This window comes from Daphnia pulicaria, chromosome 1 (genome assembly GCF_021234035.1).
Source record: "Daphnia pulicaria isolate SC F1-1A chromosome 1, SC_F0-13Bv2, whole genome shotgun sequence".
In the NCBI taxonomy this organism is placed as follows: Eukaryota; Metazoa; Arthropoda; class Branchiopoda; order Diplostraca; family Daphniidae; genus Daphnia; species Daphnia pulicaria.
The window spans coordinates 29,535,119-29,558,724 of record NC_060913.1 but is presented as its reverse complement, the minus strand read 5'-3'; the positions used below and the strand labels follow the sequence as shown (position 1 = coordinate 29,558,724).

General features: G+C 38.6%; 1 protein-coding gene and 1 long non-coding RNA gene across 6 annotated transcripts; one reads left to right on the top strand and one right to left on the bottom strand.

Annotated features, from left to right (window-relative positions):
* Positions 1 to 9,417: 9,417 nt before the first annotated feature.
* On the bottom strand, positions 9,418 to 10,305 carry LOC124329201. Its single transcript, XR_006916591.1, has 3 exons — positions 10,194 to 10,305; positions 9,890 to 10,125; positions 9,418 to 9,779 (listed from the first exon to the last, which is right to left on the bottom strand). It is a non-coding gene; the product is annotated as an uncharacterized LOC124329201 (long non-coding RNA).
* Positions 10,306 to 16,014: 5,709 nt separating this feature from the next.
* Positions 16,015 to 22,114, top strand: LOC124320861 (trafficking protein particle complex subunit 9-like). 5 transcript variants are annotated; one of them, XM_046783768.1, is made up of 19 exons: positions 16,015 to 16,161; positions 16,332 to 16,511; positions 16,569 to 16,772; positions 16,829 to 16,982; positions 17,078 to 17,376; positions 17,442 to 17,559; positions 17,617 to 17,767; positions 17,828 to 17,959; positions 18,181 to 18,397; positions 18,454 to 18,528; positions 18,597 to 18,798; positions 18,858 to 19,310; positions 19,374 to 19,562; positions 19,633 to 19,807; positions 19,886 to 20,068; positions 20,160 to 20,320; positions 20,385 to 20,759; positions 21,166 to 21,746; positions 21,820 to 22,114. In XM_046783768.1, exons 2-19 carry the CDS (start codon positions 16,437 to 16,439, stop codon positions 22,012 to 22,014), a joined length of 3,939 nt encoding a protein of 1,312 aa, XP_046639724.1. In that variant the 5' UTR covers positions 16,015 to 16,161; positions 16,332 to 16,436; the 3' UTR covers positions 22,015 to 22,114. The 5 variants fall into 5 exon arrangements, with proteins under 5 accessions (XP_046639724.1, XP_046639723.1, XP_046639722.1 ...); XM_046783767.1 differs by having other exon boundaries at positions 16,015 to 16,247; XM_046783766.1 differs by having other exon boundaries at positions 16,015 to 16,271.
* The last annotated feature ends 1,492 nt before the right edge of the window (positions 22,115 to 23,606 follow it).

Below are 23,606 nucleotides of genomic sequence, written 5' to 3'. Positions count from 1 at the left end.
ACAGCTTTAATTTTCAATTTTTAATTTTTAAAAAGTGTTAAGGTTGGCGGCATGGCCTTAGGATATAGCAGACAAAGGATTCCTCCCCGCCATACCCTAAGGCCATGCCGCGGGTAGGGACAGGCCATGCGATAAATTTTTAGGGTGATCCAATATTTATGAACGGTTAATTTAAATACAGAACCTTAACACTTTTTAAAAATTAAAAATCAGAAAGATGAAGAATATTTCTTTATCTTTCTGCAAAAAAAAAAATAAACCTCGTACGACCAATCTAAGTATTTTTTAAAAAATCCAGCACGAGACACCGTTAGGCCTATCTCGCGCGGGTTAAAACGCCTGTTTTGGACCGGGGTGATCCAATACCTGTGGTGGGTACTGTATACGGAAGAAGTTTTAAAGTATACACAGATCACAAACCATTAGAATCATTAATGAAGAAAAAAGATCCACATGGCAGATTAGCTCGTTGGTCGTATGAAATGCAATCATACACATATGATAGTCCTACATCGTCCTGGCCAGAAAAATCAAAATAAAGATGCATTAAGTAGGACTCCATTACCATCAATAGGATCGATAATATTAGTAAAAGAAGAGAAGGTACAAAACGATATAATATTAGCACAGAAAAATGATAATTTTTGTAAAGAAATAATACGGAGACTAGAAGAAAACAATAAGAAAGATTATAATGAATTCTGTTTCAATAATGAAGGTATTTTAATAACAAATGAAGGAAAAATAGTTGTGCCTAGAGAAAATTAATGAAATTTTAGAATTGAATCATGATCATATTTTAGCAGGGCATTTAGGAATAGCAAAGACGCTAGCGCGAGTAAAACGCCAATTCGTTTGGCCCGGACTAGGCAAAGACGTTCCTGAATATGTAAACAATTGTATTGCATGTGCAAAACGCAAAGCCTATGGGTCGACTAAAGCCCCACTTAAGCCATTGCCTTTAGTAGCAAACATTTGGGAACAAGTCGCGATGGACATAGTAGGGCCAGTTACGGAAAGTAGTAAAGAAAACAAATACATTTTAGTTTTGTGTGATTACGCAAGTAGATATGTAATGACCATACCAATGAAAGACCAGAAAGCTCATACGATAGCAGAACATTTAGTGAAAAAAGTCTATACAAAATTCGGTCCTCCAGCACGAGTATTGACAGATAAAGGAACTCATTTTCTTTCAAAACTCATTTCAAAGATATGCATTCTTTTTAAAATTAAGCAAATTAAAACTACAAGTTACCACCCGCAGACGGATGTACTAGTGGAAAGATTCAACAGGACTCTGTGCGATATGCTCGCATGTTATGTGAACGATGAACCAGAGTCATGGGATAAATATCTCGACTTTGCAACTTTCGCTGCATGCTACTTGTCGATTGTCTTTACGCCTATTTTGACGCTTAATATTCAAATTTGCGACTGCTCGAAACCAGTCACGAGAGGTCTGCTTGACCTTACAGACCCAGATTATTGTTTCAAAAATCACACTGATAAAGAGGACGAACAGAAAGTTATGAGCAAATTAGTAACCTATTATGTGGCTACTAAAATACAAACAGACCTGCGAGTAGAAGGACTCGTATGTTCGCAATGGATAGAAACGAAAAAGATCACATGATCATTTTGGGTAGGATTATAAGACACGGAGCATTTTCACACGACGAAAGAAGTCAGTCCCCAAGAATGCTGGGAAATGAAATCGCTATTAAACTGCGCAGGGAATAAGAATATATTTAACGGCAAAACATATAGTTAGAAACAAAAACCAGTAGGTGAAGGAAAATGGATATCAATAAAAGAATATTCTGTAGTGAATTGTTTAGCCCAAGACATTGAGATTAGACAAGAGTCCACTGATGGACCACTTCTATCACCATTTGGATCGCATAACGTATCGTTGAAAAACAAACACCTTATCGTTAACCACAATACTATTGTGTGGCGCATACCAAATGTTCCTACAGACGAGGTATAATGTCAAGAAAAGCAACAATTTAAAGGAACAGGTAAAATATCTCTTATTAAAATAGACAGAAACCCAAGATTAAAACAGATAAAAACAGGTAAAATATTAGATACCGAAAAACAAGTTGAAATTTTATTCGGTCCCGAAAAAGTCAACCTTTGCGCCGGTATGTCGAATTCTTACAAAATAATTGGCATACCGGATACCCACATAGGTTTTGAAGACGAGATAGAAAAATTCTTCTTAACAAACCAAACGTCAAAAACTCGACACACAAAACAGCTTTAACGAATTAACAACGAAAATAGCCACGTGTTTGCATGGGGACACCTTAATCCCCTTGCATCATTTCCACCCATCGAGTTCGACGAGAAATATGAAGACAAGAATTACGTGGTAACAACTTCTGACATCGAAAATCATCTGTTCCTGATGCCACGGGTTCCAATCAACAAAACTACATGGAGCGAGTTAGGAATTTGGCCGAAAACGCAGCAGCTCTTCGAATTTTCCACGGACTTTTCAATTCGTTTTAGAACAAATGGAACCAGTTACTGTCTAACAGTAAACAACCCAAACCACCTGCTCTTCAAAGATTGTTCGATTCCCCACTCGACTTGGATCTATGATGACTACCGAATGTACATCATGGAAACGCAATCGAAAGGATGCCTTACAGCAGTCAAGAACCACCCAGGTAGCACACAGAGCTGTTACAGACTCCTGTAACCGATCTGTTTCACATACTTGTGAAACAGATCCGTATCAGGCTTGTTACATCTCTATTTTACAGGAAATTTGTCTGGAATTGCTCTGTTTTACAGGATTTGGTAAAAGTTTGTTTCACAGATCTGGAACAGATCTGTTATTTTTCTGTAATACATAAATCTGGTTTTAACTGTACTACAGACCTGTTACAGATCTGTTTTTTACTTGAGAAAATTGTTTCTGATTTAGCTCTGTTTCCCATGTTTGTCACTTGTCTGTTTTTACTCTGTAGAAAGACATTCTGTTTTTCTTCTGTATTACAGGTATGTCACATGCATGTTTTTACTCTGTATTACCGAGTACAATATGTTTCTGTTCTGTGTCTGTACTCCAGGTCTGGTACGGGTCTGTATTTTCCTTGTAAGACATAAGTCAGTAATCATCTGTTCTGAGTCTGTACCCCAGGTATGGTACAGGTCTGTATTTTCTATGTAAAACTGAGTTCAATGATTATCTGTTCTGTGTGTGTACCCCAGGTATGGTACAGGTCTGTATTTTCTATGTAAAACTTAGTTCAGTGATTATCTGTTCTGTGTTTGTGCCCCAGGTATGTACGGAACTGTATTTCCCTTGTAACACCTATAAGTCAGTAATCATCTTATCTGTGTCTGTATCCCAATTATGGTACATGTTTGGATTCCCAATGGAAAACTGAATTAAACGTTTTCTTATATGTGTAATATCACTGCAATACCATGCAGTAAGAAGTTACACTCTAATAGTCCATGCGGGGCTAATGGCCATGAGATTAGTTCAGAAGGCCTAATTTATCCACCGGACGGAGAAGTATCACCTAAATAGGTATAATAAAGACTTGTAATTGGTGTGGGGCCAATCTTGGTCTTGTTACTATCGGAAGAGACCAGTGGTAGTCATATGTAGCAATGAGTTTCTTGAGAGAGACATGTCAGACTGTTTGTTGAATGTACAAGTGTAAAACTGTGAAATATAGATCATTATGAAATATATCTATACATAAATATCGAATTATGGTGTAGTGACTAGCGTACTGGTTTGTAAACTCAGAGATTGATGGTGCGATACCAGAGAGAGGCAATTATTTTTTTTCTTGAAAATCTGTTTTTGGTCTGTAAATGGTGATCCCGTTTTACGGATCTGTCACAGACCTGCATGACAGTCTGTAAAAGTGTTTCACTCCAAACAATTTACAGACTCTCAAAAACAGATCTGTAACAGACCTGAAACAAGTCTGTGTACTACCTGGGCAGGTGTCACTTGAACCTTGTGAAATGGAGCCCCACTCAATCAAGCAGATGTGGAGATTTGATCAACGTAATACGAACTACAACCTACGTCAAGCATATCCAAACATCACGTAAAATAATGCGAATTCGTCCACGAAGAATTCAGAAGCAACCCTGCAGAAAACCTATTAAATATAGACCATATATTTAATTGGGGACAACTTATGAACAAAAACAAAAATGGAAAAACGCCGATGTGTATGAACAATATACACGGAATAATAAACATCTCTATGGAGCCATGTCAATCACCAGGAGACCCGATGCAGTTTCCAGATCAGCTATTTGAATACGACATCGACTATACCATCAGGAAGTTCGATACCAATCATTGCTTAAGAATAAACGAAAAGAACGCAGTTCTCGAGCAATGCAACCCGGAAAGCATGAGATGGGCCAACGAGATAACTGGACAATTAATGGATGTGAACTCAATCAAATGCATTGAAATTCACAAAGGAAAGTTAAGATTAGGATTATGCAACGACGACCAGAAACCCAGACATCAGAAATGGAAATTCGAAGCATACAACCCTAATCTAATAAATTCCGAAGAGCATCGCAGCTTAATACCTTCTAGGATTCTCGAGTGGCATAAAAACTTTTCCATTCATGATATGCCATTCCCAACGATACCGCCAATCTTCCAGAAACGAAATAACATGAGCCTCATTGAAGATAAAACGATACCAGAGACAACGCCAGTTCCAGACACAACAACAGAGACCAACAAAGAAGAAACAACGCCAGTTCCAGATACAACAACAGAGACCAACAAAGAAGAGTACCCTGAAATATTGGAGATAAAAGCCGTAGAAACACCGATCATAAATGAAACTAAAGTTGCAGCAGCGTCACATATCAAACAACAAAATCTAGGGAATAATCAACAGTAAAATATAACAACAGTTTTCGCAGGCGAAATAGCAAGGCCTCACGCAGGAATCAATAATAATTCAAGCAACCCGCCAACGATGAACCCAACAAGACCTATAAAGATCCTCCAGTAACTGCACCGACAAAACCTGCACCAAAATTGACATCAACAATAACAACCACCACAACGACCACAACAACAACGACATCGAAAACAACGTCAACTTCAAAACCAATACCCTTAACCGAACCGACAAAACCACCCGTAATTCCCACGTAATTCTACACAAAGCAACACTCCACCCCAAACAAAAACCACAAGTCCCAACCAAAAAGTTACAAAACAACCCTTACCCTTACCTCATCCCACCAGAACCATCATACCTCACCAAAACGATTCCAAAACTATCCCTATACCAACAAAAGCTACATTACCTTACCTGAACGACTCAACTGACAAAAGCAAAAACACCACATAAAATAAACCAACAACAGCAAACAAAGAAGAAATCAGCGAGATCATCAAGTCCATCATCCAATCCTTCCACGAGCAATATAAGCAGAACATCGAGATTCAACACGAAAATGAGCTGGCAAGAGAGATACGACAAATATACTGCCAGGTGTCTGTATTAAGAAGATTGCAAGCCATGACCTGTCTCAAACAAATGGAATTCTAGCCGCAGCAGCATTGGAACTACCAATTTGTTCACGACTTCAAGGACTCGGACAATCTCTACTTCTACAGGAATGTGAGAAGAAACAAGTTACAGTCGGAGCAATAGAAACGAAATGTTGATTCCAGCCATAGACGGTTTACAAAAATAACAACTATACAACTTGAACAGATGGATGGTTAATCCACCCATTTTCCAATTGTTTTTGGAAAACAAACCTTGTCAATCTAAACGGAAAAACATTTCACTGGGAACACAATACAACCCACACCGATTGGACAGTGCAAACGCCGAATATACACACACCAAATTTAAATCTTGTATCGCAGTTTGAAGAGCTATCCCTTAACGATTTTTACTACTCTTTAAAAGGACATCCAGCTCATTCAGTAACAAACTTAGAAAGACTCAACGTTTTAAACGAATTAATAGGTAGGATAGAGGAAACGCATGACAATTCGCTAGCTGGAATGATAATGTCAGAGAAACAGGATACGAAAATTGGAGACATGTCTTCTTGGACAGATTACCTAAAAATTATCGTCTTTACTACAATAGGATTTATAATGTTTATCCTAATTACGTATATTTTTGCACGAGTCAACCCTATACCAGCCATGATTGATTCGTTTCAACAACGCCGAAATCGCCGTACAGCAGTATAAATACCAATAGAGCAGAGACATCACATGGCATATGCCACAAACCATCCAGTTATAATGCCAGGAAATATGTATCCATACGTTATGCCACCAATTGCGCCTGTCGAATCAAAAAGTCGAGCAAATAGTTTCCTTAATCTAATTCATCTGTAACTGCTGACAATTGACAACATACTTATCACCGCATGGAGTAGAGTAGAAATGCTTTGAAAACTATATACAAAAATATATTGAAAAAAAAACACCTTCTAATATCCAAAACACCATATCATCATAGACAAGAAAAAAAATGAACCAAGAGGATTTGGCAACGACCCCATCTGAACGTCAACGGATTTGGACCTTTAGCACTACCCGCATGAGTAGGAGAAATGCTTTCCCTCCCAACCGGAAACATGGAATATAAAAAATCACCCCGAAGATTCACGAATTAGTTTTGATGGACAGCACACCGAGTATAAGTATTGGCTAACGCGACACCCAGAGGACACTGAGAACACCTATCGACAAAAAACACCTCTTCTGGTAGCTATCAAACATAATTCGTATAAATATTTCAAGATTCTCCTAGAACACGATGATGCAGACGTCGAAAAAAGTAACTCGAAGAATGAAACGGCGCTAGTGACCGCGGTACGATTACACCGAATTAACATGATCGAAGACTTGATCTACAAGGGCGCCACAATCTACAGCGGAGATCGATTGGCTAGAACCATCACAGAAATACTCATCTCACGGGATGACGTAAATAGTATACGGTTCTTCCATATTTACAAGAAAAACCTGTTAGAACACGATCTGGTTAATCAGGAATTTCCTTTGACTTGGGCAATAAGCCATCAAGCTAGGAATTGTATCGATTACCTCCTCAGCAAAAACCCAAAAGTCGAGTCATTTCTAATCAACAGAAAATACAGCTGCCCCATTTCAGTGGCTATAAGGAGAAACGACATCGACACCATAAGGGCTCTAGTAGAGCTAGACAGATTTCAGCACATTGTCAACACAAAAGTGCATAAATCTCTCTCTTATATCCATTTAGCAGAGGAAAAAAACCGACATGAAATTGCCGACATTCTACTATACAACGGAGCACAAGTAAATCTACAGAACAATAACGGAAACACGCCCGCGGATTTCGTAAACGATATAGCTACGTTAAGGGTATTTATTTCTCACGGAGCCCGCCTGGAACTTGGAAATCGGAACCACGAAACTCCAATCATGGCTGCGAAAAAAGATGGCGGTAATGCCGTCTACCATTATTTACGCTTCTACAATCATGAAAATAGGAAAAAGATCTATAATACACTCGACACTAGATTTTATTACAATAATTCTGACAGAGTCGAGAAAGTGATCGCAGCCATGAACATAATGTCGGACGAGACCTCCCAAAAAGGAAACTACGATGATATGCCAGACTTAGAAGAAGGACCACCAATTAAGCACATCCCTATTCCGCCACGAAAGGTCAACGAGAATATCTACCCTGCAAGAACCGAAAAATCACGCCTAGACGACGGTGCACCAAGTCTCAAATTACGGCATTTTAGGCAAAGCGAAATTGAAACTACCCCCACCACCTGGATACCGACGGGACTATTCTTTTATAACAAGGGATTCAGACAGCGACATCGAGAAAAACATTATTGCCGACAACAAAATAACGCCTTCCGAGGATGAAGATGGTGTTCATCTTAATGAATTACAATAAAGAAATTAAAAAAAAAATGGAGAAAAACATAATAATCACCAGTAGCATTGACCATTTGGCTTTATGCAGATCTTGCCATTCTTGTCTGTTTAGTGATTATTGCTATTCTTGCCTGTTTAGTGATTTTGCCATTCTTGTCTGTTTAGTGATTTTTGCCATTCTTGCCTGTTTAGTGATTTCGCCATTCTTTTCTGTTTAGTGATTTTTGCCATTCTTGCCTGTTTAGTGATTTTTGCCATTCTTGCCTGTTTAGTGATTTAGACCATTCTTGCCTGTTCAGCGATCTTATATGTAGTAATGTTGTTCTTTTAATCTTACATGTAGTGATGTTGTGCTTTGCCAATGTTTAAAGATCACGCCCCTTCCCAGTTTGGAACATCTCCAAGCGGGGGAGGAGTGTAATGTTTATTCACAACATATCGCAAAGCCATTGACAAGTTCTCACACTTGTTGATGCGTTTACCATACGCATCTTCTTAATTGCTTTAACAGGCATGGCTACCATCAGACAAGCCATCGCCCGTCGCCCCGTATATAAACCGAACATTCGATTCATTTGGGGTCTCGCTTGTACGGTCACTTGCTTGTTGCTTGTAATCGTGTTACAGTTGTCTTGGTTGTTCCGACTCTCAATACACCTTTAACCGCATCTCTCGTATTGACTTCTTTGACTCATCATCACATTGGTATGATGTTGCTCTAAAAAAGAGAAAAGAAGAGAGTCCATTTTTAGTCAGTCGTATTTGGGCTCTTCGAAAAACTTGTCCGGAGAACTACCTTGGCTGACTTGGAGCGCGTCTTTGTGTGATCCTTTTCTTATTGTTGAACCTAACCGTTTTGTGTTGTGTTAAATCTTTGACTAGTTCTTTCCCCTTTGGTCCCGTGGGTGACAAGGTGCGGCGTGTGAGCGTTCACCCGCGGGACTGGTACTGGGAGTTTGGCTTATTTAACTAATTAAGCAACCTTCAAGCCTCAGTACTGTTGGTGACCAAATCATCTTGGATGAGTAAGAAGACCGCCAAGCAGGGCCATCGTTCCGGTGTTCTCTGTATTCCCATTGCCCTCTTCTGCCAAGTTTTTATAAAATTCATAAAAAATATATTTCACGCAAAATGAACGTTTTTACAAACAAATTAAGCAATTCTAAAACCAACTTGAAATAAGCAATTCTTTTGCTTTAATCGCCAGTACTTAAAAATAAATATTTCCAAGTTAAAGCAAACAAAGAAAATCAAATCGTGAAAGTAAAATGGCCATGCCGCTGACCAGTCAATTTTAAAATATTGTACTAATTTTAAAATGTGAGAATACTTGCTGCATGAAAACTGAACAAACATTATGAGGCCAAAGCAAGCTGTCAATATGGCAGCGGTGCCCAAACAGACAAATACAGTGCTGAAACTGAAAAAAGTGGTGCCGAACTCGACGGAACTGCTGGGCCGAAAAAAAGTGCCGAAACTGGTGGGAACCTCGCAAACAGGAGGGGGTACGCGTCAGTCACTTTCTCTATGGAACCCCTTTCCATATAAATGGTTCTACCATGCCATGACTGTTGTCAGTGTAGTGGCCTTTATTCATAAGGGAAAGGGGGTCACACAATTTTTTTTTTAAATCCACCTGAACTTTAAAGTAAAATTAAGAAATAATTCACGGCACACGGAGAAGGGCTATAGAAAATTATGATGTTGACAGATCCAGCAGAGGCTTCTCTACACCCTGGCCTTGCCCTTACTCCCAAGTCGACTTTGTCCCTGATGTCACGAGCAGAACTCTCTCTTGTAGCTGTACGGGTACTGACACAGTCGTTAATACACCCAAGTAAAGAACCTAACAGATGTAAAGTCGAAAAATTATTGCATATACCCGAAAATACGTGTGTGTGAACTGTGAAGCACGTAAAGTCGTAAACAGTAGGGAAACGTGAAAATGTCGATCACCTTCCACTGGCGGACGACCTGACCCCTACCGGCAAGCAGGAACATCGATTCAGACGATTCTTCTCAGGCTTATGGAATTGAGTGTCGTCAGGGGTTCGTTAAGTGACAAAGCGAAAAAGCACGGCGTTATGCCCAATAAGCATTGTCGAATGTCATGTGACCATCCCTTTTCACCAATGAGGGGTTATAAGGCGCGCGCAAAATCGTGCTACCTTTCACGTCAGTGCCTTGAATGCCTGCGATGAAAGGGGAAGAAAGTGTTATTTTTTCAAATTAAAAAAAATTAAAAAAATGGCAACTCCACCTCCCATGTGTGATGAAGGTGCCATACACTGCCGTAGGCCTACTCTAACAAAGGAGAATGAAAGTCTTTCCCACTTTTTTGTTAGTCTTACACCAGAGCTATAGACTCCTGGTCGCTTCACGGCTGTGTTGGCTTCCCTATCCCGGTTTCAGGGTAAAAGTAAGCCGATTTGGAAACTTTAAAAAGCGCCTCTAGTGAGTGTGTCAGCTACTACGCTCAGCTACTTTTGTGAGCCTAGATGGCTCTTTTTAACGTTTCCACTTCACTATTCTGACAGGCTCCGCCCTAAAATCTCTTAAAATCGGCTTACTTTTACCCTTATAGAGTAGTCCATGGACAACGACTTGGTAACTAGAACTAGAACTTAAGTTGGTCGCTAGGGAATGGAAGCCCAAAACCGCCACTTTTTCAATATAATAATGATTTTCAAAATATCATTACATAAAACAGAAAAGAATATATAAAAAACAAATTCAATATAAAACTGAAAAAAGTATTATATAAAAACCAAAAAGAGTGTAATATAAAAAACAAAAAGTTGATATAAAAAGCAAAAAAAGTCAATATAAAACCCAAAAAAAAGTCAATATATATAAAAAAAATTCAATATAAAAACTGAAAATGTATTATATTAAAACCAAAAAGAATATAATATAAAAAAACAAAAAGTTGATATAAAAAGCAAAAAAAAGTCAATATAAAACCCAAAAAAAGTTCAATATATAATCCAAAAAAGGTCTATATAAAAACAGCAGCCACCTAGCGGTCAAAAGAATCACTTCATGCCACATCTCCACCCCCTTTATAACCAGTTTGAATCCAGTAGTACAAACGGGGATTCTTGCGCGATAAACGCGTATTTGAGCATTTATTTAATCACATACAGTGGGTACCTAAAGTATCCGTACGGCTGAGAGGAGCAGTACGAAAACGCGTTTTTCAAAACGCCCCAAAATCTCTTTCTTCCCTTGGACGGAAGAGGGAGAAAGAGAAAGGGTAAATATTTTTTGATATGACAACACTGGTGATGGGGAATCGAGGGGAAGAAAACGGAAAACTTATAATTCGTGTTTTCATTTTTGATTTCATTACTATAAATGAAACTTAAAAAATGTGATCTTATGACCACATATAGAGCTAATGCAGCTCTTTTTTTAAGAACTTTCCCACCCTTTAATGTTACTTATTTACCGAATAAGAGGCCTCCAAAGTAAGCCCATTTCCCTACTAGGCCTCTCGGCCGTACGGATACTTTCGCAACGCGATAAAAACCACATATCGCGTTGTTGAAAAATTCCCAAAAAAAATCAGATGAAACCCCACCCTAATCTTAACCTTACAAAAAAATTTTATTGCATTCCAACGAGAATTCAATTTATGGGAGCGTTTTGAAAAACGCGTTTTCCGTACTGCTCCTCTCAGCCGTACGGATACTTTAGGTACCCACTGTAATTAAAAACGAGCAATCGCTTAACTAACGCTACTTAATGCGCGTCGCTCTAAATTATTATTTTTTTAAATGTAATTCGAAGTAAAACGACTGTGGCTGACTGCGGCGACTGGTCAGACGAGTAACGCGAGCCCGTCCGTTTTTTCCAGCGGTTATCGCTGGTCCGTTTGCTATTTTAGCGCTGCCGCCCGTCCGCTGTTTTCGGTGGCTCATTATAAGCGAAAAATAATCCATTCAAATGTTTTGCGCTAAGCGCGCGTTGCGCTAGCGATTGGTTTGCAATAAACTTGCGCGCGATGCGCTATATTTAGCGCAATTCATTGCATCTCATTTTTTACGAAACGCGCAAGCGCTTCGTTAATTAAAGTAAATGGTTCCGGAAAAGAAAACCATTGCGCGACTGGACGAGTAGCGCGTGCCCGTCCATTATTTCAGCGCTTATCACGAGTCAGTTTACTTGTCGTAGCGCTTATCGTCGCCCGTCCGCTGTTTAATAAGGCGACTCGCTGTGCACGGGTTATGCGCGTTTTGTAAATAATACGCATCTTGCGCGCGACACGCTAAATTTTGAGCATTTTATTTAATCTTTAATTAAAAAACGCACAAGCGCTTAAATAATTTGAGCGCTTATTTCTGGTTCTTCAAGCTGTGTTAGCGCTATCGCCCGTCCGCTGTTTTCAGCGGCTCATTATGCGAAAAATAATTAAAACACATTTTCATTCTAGATCTAGCGCTAAATAAACGCGCATGGCGCTAGTGATCTATTTGCGATTTACTTGCGCGCGATGCGCTAAATTATTTAGCGCAATTCATTCAATCGTAGCATTTTATGAAACGCGTAAGCGTTTCGTTAATTTAACTAAATGGTTCAGGAAAAGAAAACCATTGCGTGACTGGCTCCATTATTTCAGCGCTTATCACGAGTAAGTTCGCTTGTCGTAGCGCTTATCGTCGTCCGTCCGCTGTTTAAGGCGGCTCGCTGCGCAAAACAATGTCAAAGTTCTAGCGCTGCGAAATCGTAAACTCGCTTATGATAAACTTAAGATTAACTTGCGCTCAATGCGCTAAATAGTCGGATTAAGTTCATCACATAAATTACGAAGCGCGCATATAATTTGCTAAAATAAATATTTAGCGCTAGATCTAGCGCAAAATATATTGACTTCATTATTTTTCGCGCTAAATATTTATTTTTGCTAGTTATTTGCGTTTGTAAATTATTTAATGAATTTAAATGCGCTTAATTTGACGCATTGCCTGCAAGTAAATCTTTAGTTAATTATTAGCGCAATGGGCGCTTAAGAAAGAAAGCGCTACATCTAGCGCGAACTATTTAAAATGTTTGGCCCAGCGAGCCGTGTAAAACTTTGGACGGGCGACGATTAGCGCTAATAAGGTAGCGAACGGACTCGCGACAAACGCTAATATGATGTACGGGCGCACGCTTCTCGTCCCGTCTCGTCCATTTGCGGTAATCGTTTACCCTTTCGCAACATTTTATTAAAATTAACGAAACGCTTGCGCGTTTCCTAAATAATGCAATGAAATAAATTGCCCTAAATATAGCGAATCACGCGCAAGTTTATCGCAAACACATAGCTAGTCCCACGATCGCTTCGATAGCGCTAGATCTAGCGCGAAACATTTCAATTAATTATTTTTCACGCAATGATCCGCCGAAAACAGCGGAAGGAGCAGCGGAAATAGCGGACGGGCTCGCATTACTCGTCTAACCAGTCAGCGCAGTGGTTTCCCTTTGCATTCAATACAAACAAATAATTTAGAGCCATTCGCATTAAGTAGCGTTATTTAAGCGCTTTCGCTTTTTTAAATATAGGATTAAATAATACGCTCAAATTGAGCACATATCGCGCAATAAGCGTTAAACATTTATTTTATCGCTTGCGTGTTTCGTAAGTTATAAACGGACTCGAGACAAGCGCTAAAATTATCAACGGGTGTGCGCAACTTGTCCAGTCGCCGCAATCGTTTTACCTGTCGCATTTATTACTTTTATTAACGAAGCGCTTGGGCGTTTCGTAAATAATACAATGAAATAAATTGCGCTAAATATATATTTAGCGCATCGCGCGCAAGTTTATCGCAAACCAATTGCTAGCGCAACGCGCGCTTATTGCAAATCATTTGAATGGCTTATTTTTCGCAAGCTTATAATGAGCCGCCGAAAACAGCGAACGGGCGACAGCGCTAAAATAGCAAACGGACCAGCGATAAGCGCTTTTAAAAAATCGGACGGGCTCACGTTACTCGTCTGACCAGTCGCCGCAGTCAGCCGCAGTCGTTTTACTTCGCTTGACATTTAAAAAAATAAAAATTTAGAGCGACGCGCATTAGGTAGCGTTATTTAAGCGCTTGCTCGTTTTTTTATTTTGTGATTAAATGCCCGTTTGTACTACTGGATTCAAACTGGCTATAAAGGGGGTGGAGATGTGGCATGAAGTAATTATTTTGACCGCTAGGTGGCTGCCGTTTTTATATTGAACTTTTTTGGGATTATATATTGAACTTTTTGGGGGTTTTATCATAGATAAAGACCACTGGTTGATGCTGTGCTATCCTTTTAGCCCTATCCCTACTGACCCCGAGTTCTTGGAGTGCTTGTAGTGCCTCTAGCGGATAAAGTACTGTACTGCACCGAGGCTACGAAGGGTTTTGCAGACGAAGATTGTTTTCCCTCTGTTTTGGTAAAATTCTTTGCCGGCGTTTAAAAGTCCTAGGTAATTTTTTCATAAACATTTTTATTAAGAATTCATATTGTATTTAATTTTGACGTTTGCCAATTGAAAAAGCAGAGAAATCAATTAAATCATTGCAATTGAATAGAATTAAGCAGAGTGTAGAGATGAAAACGTACACTAGAGGGCAGGACAAGTAGTCCAAGATTGGAGAAATCGGAGGAAGGGTAGCAAGAATATTGGCGACAGTTGGCCATGTTAATTCTCTTATGGAGAGCTTCAACCAGTGGTCTTTATCTGTGGTTTTATATTGACTTTTTTTTGCTTTTTATATCAACTTTTTGTTTTTTATATTACACTCTTCTTGGTTTTTATATAATACTTTTTTCAGTTTTATATTGAATTTGTTTTTTATATATTCTTTTCTGTTTTATATAATGATATTTTGAAAATCATTATTATATTGAAAAAGTGGCGGTTTTGGGCTTCCTTAGTGAAATTAACCCTAAAGTCTATTGCACCGTCGGGCTGACGGTGCTCGAATGGAGTTTTGCGCTATCGCACCGTCAGGCCGCTAGGGGTGCTCTGACGGCTGACGGTTGGGGGTACCCCTCTAGTCTCTACATCTGACGGCTGGAGCTACCCAGCTACCCTACCCTTTTCTGACGACTGGGTGTTGTACGGACCCTTTCCCCCTTTCCTGAACCGTCAGGCCGCTAAAGGCGCTGTGAAGGCTGACGGTTGGGGGTGCCCTCTCTACGGCTGGGTATACCCTACCCCTTTCTGACGGCTGGAATAACCCTTCCCCTTTCTGACGGCTGGGTGTACCGTACCGTGTACCAGAACCGCCAGGCCGCTAGAGGCGCTGTGACATTTAATCGGGGATCTATTACCTTATTCATAATTTTTTTTTAAGATTTGCATTGTACAATTTCAGTCTGCACAGAATGTGGTTAAAGTTGGAGTGTAGAAATGAAAATCTTTCAGTAAGGTCGAGGGAAGAATATAGTGTGGGTGTTTGGGCAAATCGTACTTTAAAAATTTATATGCTTAATGAAACTTTAATTACTTTACTTTCTATCATTTACACACGAGGACCTCACAGTGTAAGTACTTTGCTCAGCGTTAAAGGTAATAAAAAAATAATTGGTTCTAATCGTAAGTATTGAACAGGAGTTATGTAAATTTAAGTACGTTAAATTAAATTTTATGATGAGTATGTTGCTGAGAGTACTTATTGTGTAAACATATTCAATTTCATTTTATTTTTTCTAAAAATTACGTAACGCTGAGCAAAGTACTTCTGGATAGGTAACTGGAACATACAAATATTAGTTTAAAAAAACAACATTTTGAATAAGGTATCCCCGATTAAATGTCACAGCGCCTCTAGCGGCCTGACGGTTCTGGAAAGGTGGGTACACCCAGCCGTCAGAAAGAGGGAGGGCACACCCAGCCGTCAGATAGGGGGAGGGCACACCCGGCCGTCACAGCGCCCCTAACGGCCTGACGGTTCTGGAAAGGGGGGATAGGGTCCGTATACCCAGCCGTCAGATGTAGAGACTAGAGAGGGGTACCCCCAACCGTCAGAGCGCCTCTAGCGGCCTGACGGTGCAATAGCGCAAAACCCCATTCGAGCACCGTCAGCCTGACGGTGCAATAGAATTTTCGACCCGACAGGCTTTAACACGGCGAGGGAAAGAGTCCCGTCCTCTTAAATAGAGTAGTCCATGGCCTGGTTATAAACTGTATGTGGTTTTGCTGTTTCGACTTCACGATTGTTTTCAATTTTCTAGACAAGAACAGTAACTAGTCATTTCAGGTTAGATTTACTGGTGTCGATGCTTGATGGTGTCATGGGAAAGGAGCAGAATTAATTTTTGAATTAATTTTAATGACACAGTTTGAGTATTGACACACTTGAAAATTGAAGTAAAAATCTTCATTATTATTTAACATATTCATTACGGTTTCATATTTGTTTCATAACAGGTTTTAAGAAGAAGAATTCTGGAAGTGATTGATAATAACGTTATCATTTCTGTGTTGTTCAGTTCAACGCAAACAAGGAAGAAAACTATAACAACTTATATCCTCATGCGATCCGCTGTTAGTGCAATTTTGTCATCTCCAGCTCCTGAGTCAAATATGTCTCACCCAGATTATAGACAAGTAAACAATTATGTTAAAAAATATGAAAATACATCTCATTTCCAATTTTAATTCCAGACAGCCCATGATCATGCTTCCTTATTAATTATGGTGAGGCATCTTGGGTCAAAGCTCAACACCAGAAACTTTTCTAGACTCTATGAACGAATATCAAGGCAAAACAGTTTTAGGATTAAAGATAGCTCAGGAAGTGTGAGAAATATTTCAGCCCGCTATGTAAGATCCTATCCTATTGAAAACAACGAATGGGGAGATTTCCAGGTGAGTTATATTTTGGAACATAAATTTTCACAATTTTTATAGACCTTGGAATTTAGACCCATCGTAGAGTTCTTGGCCTTATTTGTGTTGGTGAATGCTCAAACACACAGGAAGTGAGTGAACTGAGCAAAATTCATGAATCTTTAAGATCAAAATTCAGTGGAACTTTGTATGATTCATGCTGCCTTTTTCTGGGGCTACAACATGATGGTAAGTGATAGAATTTGGTTTTCAAATTATGTTATCTTGAGATAAGTTATAAAGGTTAAGTGTTTCCTATTTAATTTTGTTCTGTCTGTTGAAAGGTACACCTTATGTGTCGTCAGTTTCAGAAGCTTCTCCAAACGAGAAACAGCAGCTAGAGCTCTCCAAAGATCCTGAGCATTCAACCTTGCCAATGAAAAATCACAACACACAGATAGAAATACCTTCTTTAACTGATAAAGAAAGGGCAATTACTTGTGACATCAGTCACCAAGATAGTTTTAATGAAACATCAACATCTACAAACTATGATAACATCAGTAAAGTTGTATCTCATCCATCTCGTACTCTCTATTATCCTAGTCTTGACAAATGTGTCACTCTAGAAGCAGATTTACAGGTACTATAACTTGAAGTGCTAAAGCTTTTGATTTCAGTTCATTCTAATTTAGTTTGTTGTGTCAGGATTTTGTTTCTTCCCTTTTTTGGGTATTGGAATCGAAAAGGCTTGTATCGATCAGCAACATCGACAAGGAAAAGCAGCCGTTTTTGTGCGCACCATTCGAACGAAAGGATTTAATTGGTATTAAAAACATTTTTAGGATAACCCAGGTGACATATTGTGTTATCCCTCTCTCAGGAATGGATTTAGAATCTCGAACTCATCGAAAACGTTGTGTTGGTCGATGGAGAAAGCAAGTAGGAGATTTATCTCTTCAGGCAGGTTTGTTATCCGAAGCACTTGAACAGTATCAGGCGGCAGCGGATGTCCTTAGACCTGCGAATGATTGGTACTGAAAGGAATTTAATTTTCTACCAAGTTAGTAGATGATTCGTTTAATGTTCAATAGGCTTTGGCTGGCTGGATCTTTTGAAGGACTTTGCGCTGCATCGATCATACTCTTATATCCTCATCTACGGAGGCCCGTCGCCATCCAGAGAAACGGGTCGTTAACGGGGGAAGGATTTAATAGTCGAATCAGGTATAAACAACATCGCATATGAGTGTATTTTAAATAATAAGGGAAATTCCCAAGCTAAGCAATTGTATTACGTAAGAAATGGTGGCAAAAAACCACAAAAAAATATTAAAATAAAAAACAAAACAAAAAACCTTTCCTTTGTTTACGTTTCGGCGTGATATACCTTGTACACATTAATTTCCTTTGAGTTTGCTAAAATTTATCAATACGATTTCCTTCAGGTCAAATTCTTCCGGAGTAGGAGTGCGTTCTCTTCCTCCTGATATTGATTCTAATCACCATTTTTTGAAGAATCGGTTGAAATTCAAACATTCCCTTGGACCGGATGAAGTGATTGAAAAGTACCATGAAGCCGTTGTTCATTACTCCAAGTATCGCAATGCAGGAGTTATAGAAACAGAAGCGTCCATAAAAGCTGTCCATGTACTTATTGAACAGGTTCGATTTTTTTTTTTCTAGTTCTTTTCAAAAAGCTGACTTTTCTGTTTTGGCAGAGGAAATACCTTTCGGCTGCTGAATTTTTACAAAATGTTGTTTTTATCAACTTACACCTATCTGATGAAGAAAAGGTTTCATAACTTTCATGTACCATAATTTATCGATTGAATTGCTTTAAAAATATCAGTTCACATTCTAGATTCAGAGATTTACTGCCCTTTCAGAACTCTACAGTCAATTAGGATTTAAACGGAAAAGCTCATTTTTCCGCCGCGTGTCCGCAATGCGTTGTGTTGCCCCAATGACAACAATTCAACCCAACTGGACACTTTGTTATCAGCTTCTTCTTGAGTCTATTGACGGATATAAACTCTCACTGGATCCTGCATTGCTATCTCATGGTTAACAAATTTTAATACATTTTCTTCATGTGAATATTATCCTTTTTAAATGCTAACAGAACACGCATGTGGGTGGCACGCGCTTCAAGTTCAAATTTTACAAGAACTTACCGGGACTGCAAGGCGATTAGGAAATGTTCCATTGGCCATTCGTCATGCTTCTTTGCTTGTTCACTTGCTTTTGATCCAGCAGCAACAAGTTGGTGCTATTCCAATATTGTCAAGCCAAGAGCAAGCCGAAATGGCTAAGCAGCTTGATCAGCTAGCACAACGCTCAGAAATGCCATTGCATCCTGGGCCACTTGCTCTAGAAAATGGCACCATTATTCCACCGGTGTCCTTAACTCTTTTACCCAAAATTGTTCATTTCAAACTGCAACCACCTGGAGCTGTATTGGCTGCTCAGAGGCTAATGCTCGAAGACGAAATCAACAATGGCCCCTTTTTGTTTACTCCTATTCAGTTTGGGTCTTTCAGAAAGCAACCAACAAGAAAAACTCTAGTTGAAATGGGTCTGTGATTTTATTATTTTTTAAATAAAAAATAATTTGCCAATAATTTTTTTCGAGTTTTAGATTTTCAATGGGTAGAAGGTGATCATTGCGAAGTATTAATACAAGTTATTAATCCTTCTTCTTATGAATTACGCATTACGAATATGCAATTGTTGACGGAGGATGTAGAGTTCGAGTCAGAATCCAGCTGTATCATTCTCCCTCCAGCTGTTGATCAAAAAACAACTCCCACAGTTATAACTTTGAGTGGTAATGTTGGTTTTTCTTCATCCTGCTATTGTCGTCTTTTCTTCGTGCTAAATAAACCTTTTTTTTTCAGGCATTCCACGCAGACCCGGACTTCTCAAAATTGTAGGCTATTCAATGACTGTGCTTGGTTTGAGAAACCACTGCAAATTGAAAAGTGCTATGCCATTAATGGGCAGTGCTTTTTTTTCTATTCATGTGGTCCCTGCTTTACCACGATTATCTGTTGAAATCGCATCGCCAAATCAGTAACTTTTTTACATACCGCTGCGCAATTATTTATTATTTCTAAACTAAATACTAATTGTTTCCATAAATTTTTGTAGTACTTTAATGACCATATCTGAATCTCAATCTGTAGCAACGACTAGTTCAGTACAGTTGTATGCTGGCCAGAGTACGGAGTGTAATCTAACTTTGGTTAATACGAGCAGCGTATCGGTCGAATCTTTTGATTTGGAATTAGTTCATGGTAACAAGTTATCTTCCAGTCAAGTCTTCAGTGTAAGGTAAGCTTTGTAAAATATAACTTTCTTTTTCTTTTTTTTAAGTTGTTTGAATACCTGCCCAATTATTTTATTCTTCATTTACGGTCTTCAGTGTAGATAATTTAAAGGCTCAGCTTCCATGGCAATCTGGTACAGCCGTAAGTGTCACTGTTTACGTCCAAGGCGCGAGTGATTTTATTTTACCAGCTATCACTGATTATCTCTCAAATCTTCATTCGGGGGATGACTCTAACAGTCTCCCAAGCTTATCAGGTATCATTCGTATTCATTATAGATAGCAAAAATAGGGTTGACTATCGTATTTTATGTGATCTAGGTCCACCATCAATATTTTCGCGATTAAGTAATCATACCACAGTTACTTGTTCCCCAAGGAATAAAGCTAAGCGAGCTGAATCACTAGTATCAGTTCGTTCAGGAACATCTAGTGTCAGATCCGGAGGAAGTAGCAACCTTCGTATTATTGAATGTCAGGGCAACAACCATGTTGTTCCTCGCACCGTTGCAGTTCTACTTAAGCTTCAGTATTCTGGAGGACCTGGATATATTGCAGGATTCTGCCGATCAAATGGCGTCGGTTTAACGGTTGAAATTTTGCCATCAGTCATTATTACAAAGTGGGATGTGCTGCCTGCAGAAACTCCTTCGCACTGTTACCTAGTACTCGACATTCTGAACGCAACCCAACACGGTAACGCAATATTCTTTTCTTTGCTAGGTATTAATATAGTTTAAACATTTCAAGAATAATAGATTGACTGCCCGCGATGAAAGTAAAACACATGCTATTATCATTCTGTCCGCCGTAGTTGGACGATAAGTAAATTTATTTGATCTTCGCTTTTATTTCAACGATACACACGCTGGTTGAAATTTCACCGCCGTTTCGATACACCATATTTAAAATAGTTTTTCTGGATGGCGTTGCATCGTCTCGGATGCACGAGTTTATTTTTTATAGCATCTGTGTAATAAATTCTTGGAATGCATATGAGAATGAGAGTAGTAATGATTTTTTTAAAACATTATTTCTCTCATCAGCTTAACATTAAGTAGCATAGATTAAAATTTAACGTTACAAATTCTTATACTTGCAGAAATGGAGCTACAGTATAGCAGTTGCAAACACATTGCCATAGAAGCGCTTGATACGTGTCGTATTCCAGTACCTGTTGAACGATGTCCATTGGTCAAGCTAACCCATGTTTACACTGAAAAGGACCTGAGTCCAGAACAGCAACTTGAAAAGATTGCCAGGATTTGCAGCGAACATATTTCCTCCTTAGTTGAGCTAAAGTGGAGCTTATCTGGCGTCAATCAAACTTGTACTTCTATCAATGAAAACATTGAACAAAACTCGACTAAAGTAATAAAAGGCAAAGCTTCGTTGAGTGGCCTGCGCATAGCTCCATCTATGCTGGATCTTCTACATATTCCTCCAATTCAGCTGGAGGTGGAACTAAACAATGAAATATGGTCAGCTGAAAGAACCGAATTTATATGTGTAGTGGGAGATGTATTAAATGTAACAGTCGGTTTATTCAATGCATTAAGTAAATTTTTGGGTCCGCTGAATCTTCAAATATCGGTATATCAAGATCTGCAAAATGGCACGTTTCATCGGCGATTAGACACACGCCTGCTTACAATTGGATCAGATCATGCTGTGCTAGAAAAGGTATTTATTTTCCTTATATGCTCCTTTAGTATCAAAATGTCTTATCTGTTTCTGTTTTGCTTTCTTTAAAAAGATGGAGCCAAACAGTAACTACAAACATTGTTGTGGCATAATTTTTTTTACACCGGGGACTTACAAGCTGGATGTTGTCTGCTCACTCAAAATTTCGACTCAAAATAGAGAATCGAAATCTAATCTTCCGTATGATTCAACTAATGAACAACATGTTTGGAAATTTGTCCCCTCGATCGAAATTATCGTGTCCTAACCATTATGATTCGAAAAATGATACAGGCAAATTTTACATGTAGTTTTTCATGTCTCATTTCATTAGTTGGCTTGTCCGAAATACAAAAAAATTTAAACCATTTACTGCTTCTAGAATAATAAAGGCTCTTTCCTAGCCCATAATAAATATTTTTTTTAAATGCACCCTTATTACCTGTGCTAAATATTCTGTCACGCTGCGACTAATGCGCGTTTTGGTTACTTTTTATGATTTGTTTCGCATGATGTTAATAAATGGATATACGCATGCTTGATGTGAAATAAATTGCCAATACAAATTTTGTCTCGATATTTCGAGGAACAGAAGACAAAGAGGTACGTATTATGTTTTAATCTAATGTTCCTGTCTACGACAGAGTTTCGGCCTTCATAAACGTGAACTCTAGTTTCTACATAATATGGTGGTTTAGATGAAGCTTAAGATAAATTTATCTGACAACATTTGATGGATTAAAAAAAGTACTAATAAAATTGAAAAAAAAGCGTTGTCTCAAGATAAATGTAGCGGGGAAAGAAAAAAAAGCCAAAAAGATAGGTATAATAGAAAAATATGATGTGGTAGAAAAATATAAAATAAAAAAAAATGAAAATTTCAATTACAAAAAATACAACATTCTTGAGAAAACCCTTTGTCTGATTGAGTGACCCCTAACTAAGACAAAGGTTTGTCTCAAGATGTGGAGGATAGAAGTTCTTTCAAAATAGTTCTTTTGCCAAAGTCGAAGTTTTGCCACAGTAGAACTTTTGTCAAAGTAGAAGCTTTGCCAAAGTTGAACTTCTTTCAAAGTAGAACTTTTGTCAAAGTAGAAGTTTTGCAACAGTAGAACTTTTGTCAAAGTAGAAGCTTTGCCAAAGTAGAACTTCTTTCAAAGTAGAACTTTTTTCAAAGTAGAAGTTATGTCACAGTAGAACTTTTGTCAAAGTAGAAGCTATGCCAAAGTGAAGTTTTACCACAGTAGAACTTTTGTCAAAGTAGAAGCTTTGCAAAAGCTGAACTTCTTTCAAAGTAGAACTTCTGTTAAAGTAGAAGTTATGCCACAGTAGAACTTTTGTCAAAGTAGAAGCTATGCCATAGTAGAAGTTTTGCCACAGTAGAAATTTTGTCAAAGTAGAAGCTTTGCCAAAGTAGAACTTCTTTCAAAGTAGAACTTTTGTCAAAGTATAAGTTATGCCAAGGTAGAACTTTATTCAAAGTAGAAGCTTTGCCAAAGTAGAAGTTTTGCCACAGTAGAACTTTTGTCAAAGTAGAAGCTTTACCAAAATGGAACTTCTTTCAAAGTAGAACTTTTGTCAAAGTAGAAGTTATGTCACAGTAGAACTTTTGTCAAAGTAGAAGCTATGCCAAAGTCGAAGTTTTGCCACAGTAGAACTTTTGTCAAAGTAGAAGCTTTGCCAAAGTAGAACTTCTTTCAAAGTAGAACTTTTGTCAAAGTAGAAGCTTTGCCAAAGTAGAACTTCTTTCAAAGTAGAACTTTTGTCAAAGTAGAAGTTTTGCCATTGTGGAACTTTTGTCAAAGTAGAAGCTTTGCCAAAGTAGAACTTTGCCAAAGTAGAAGTTTTGCCACAGTAGAA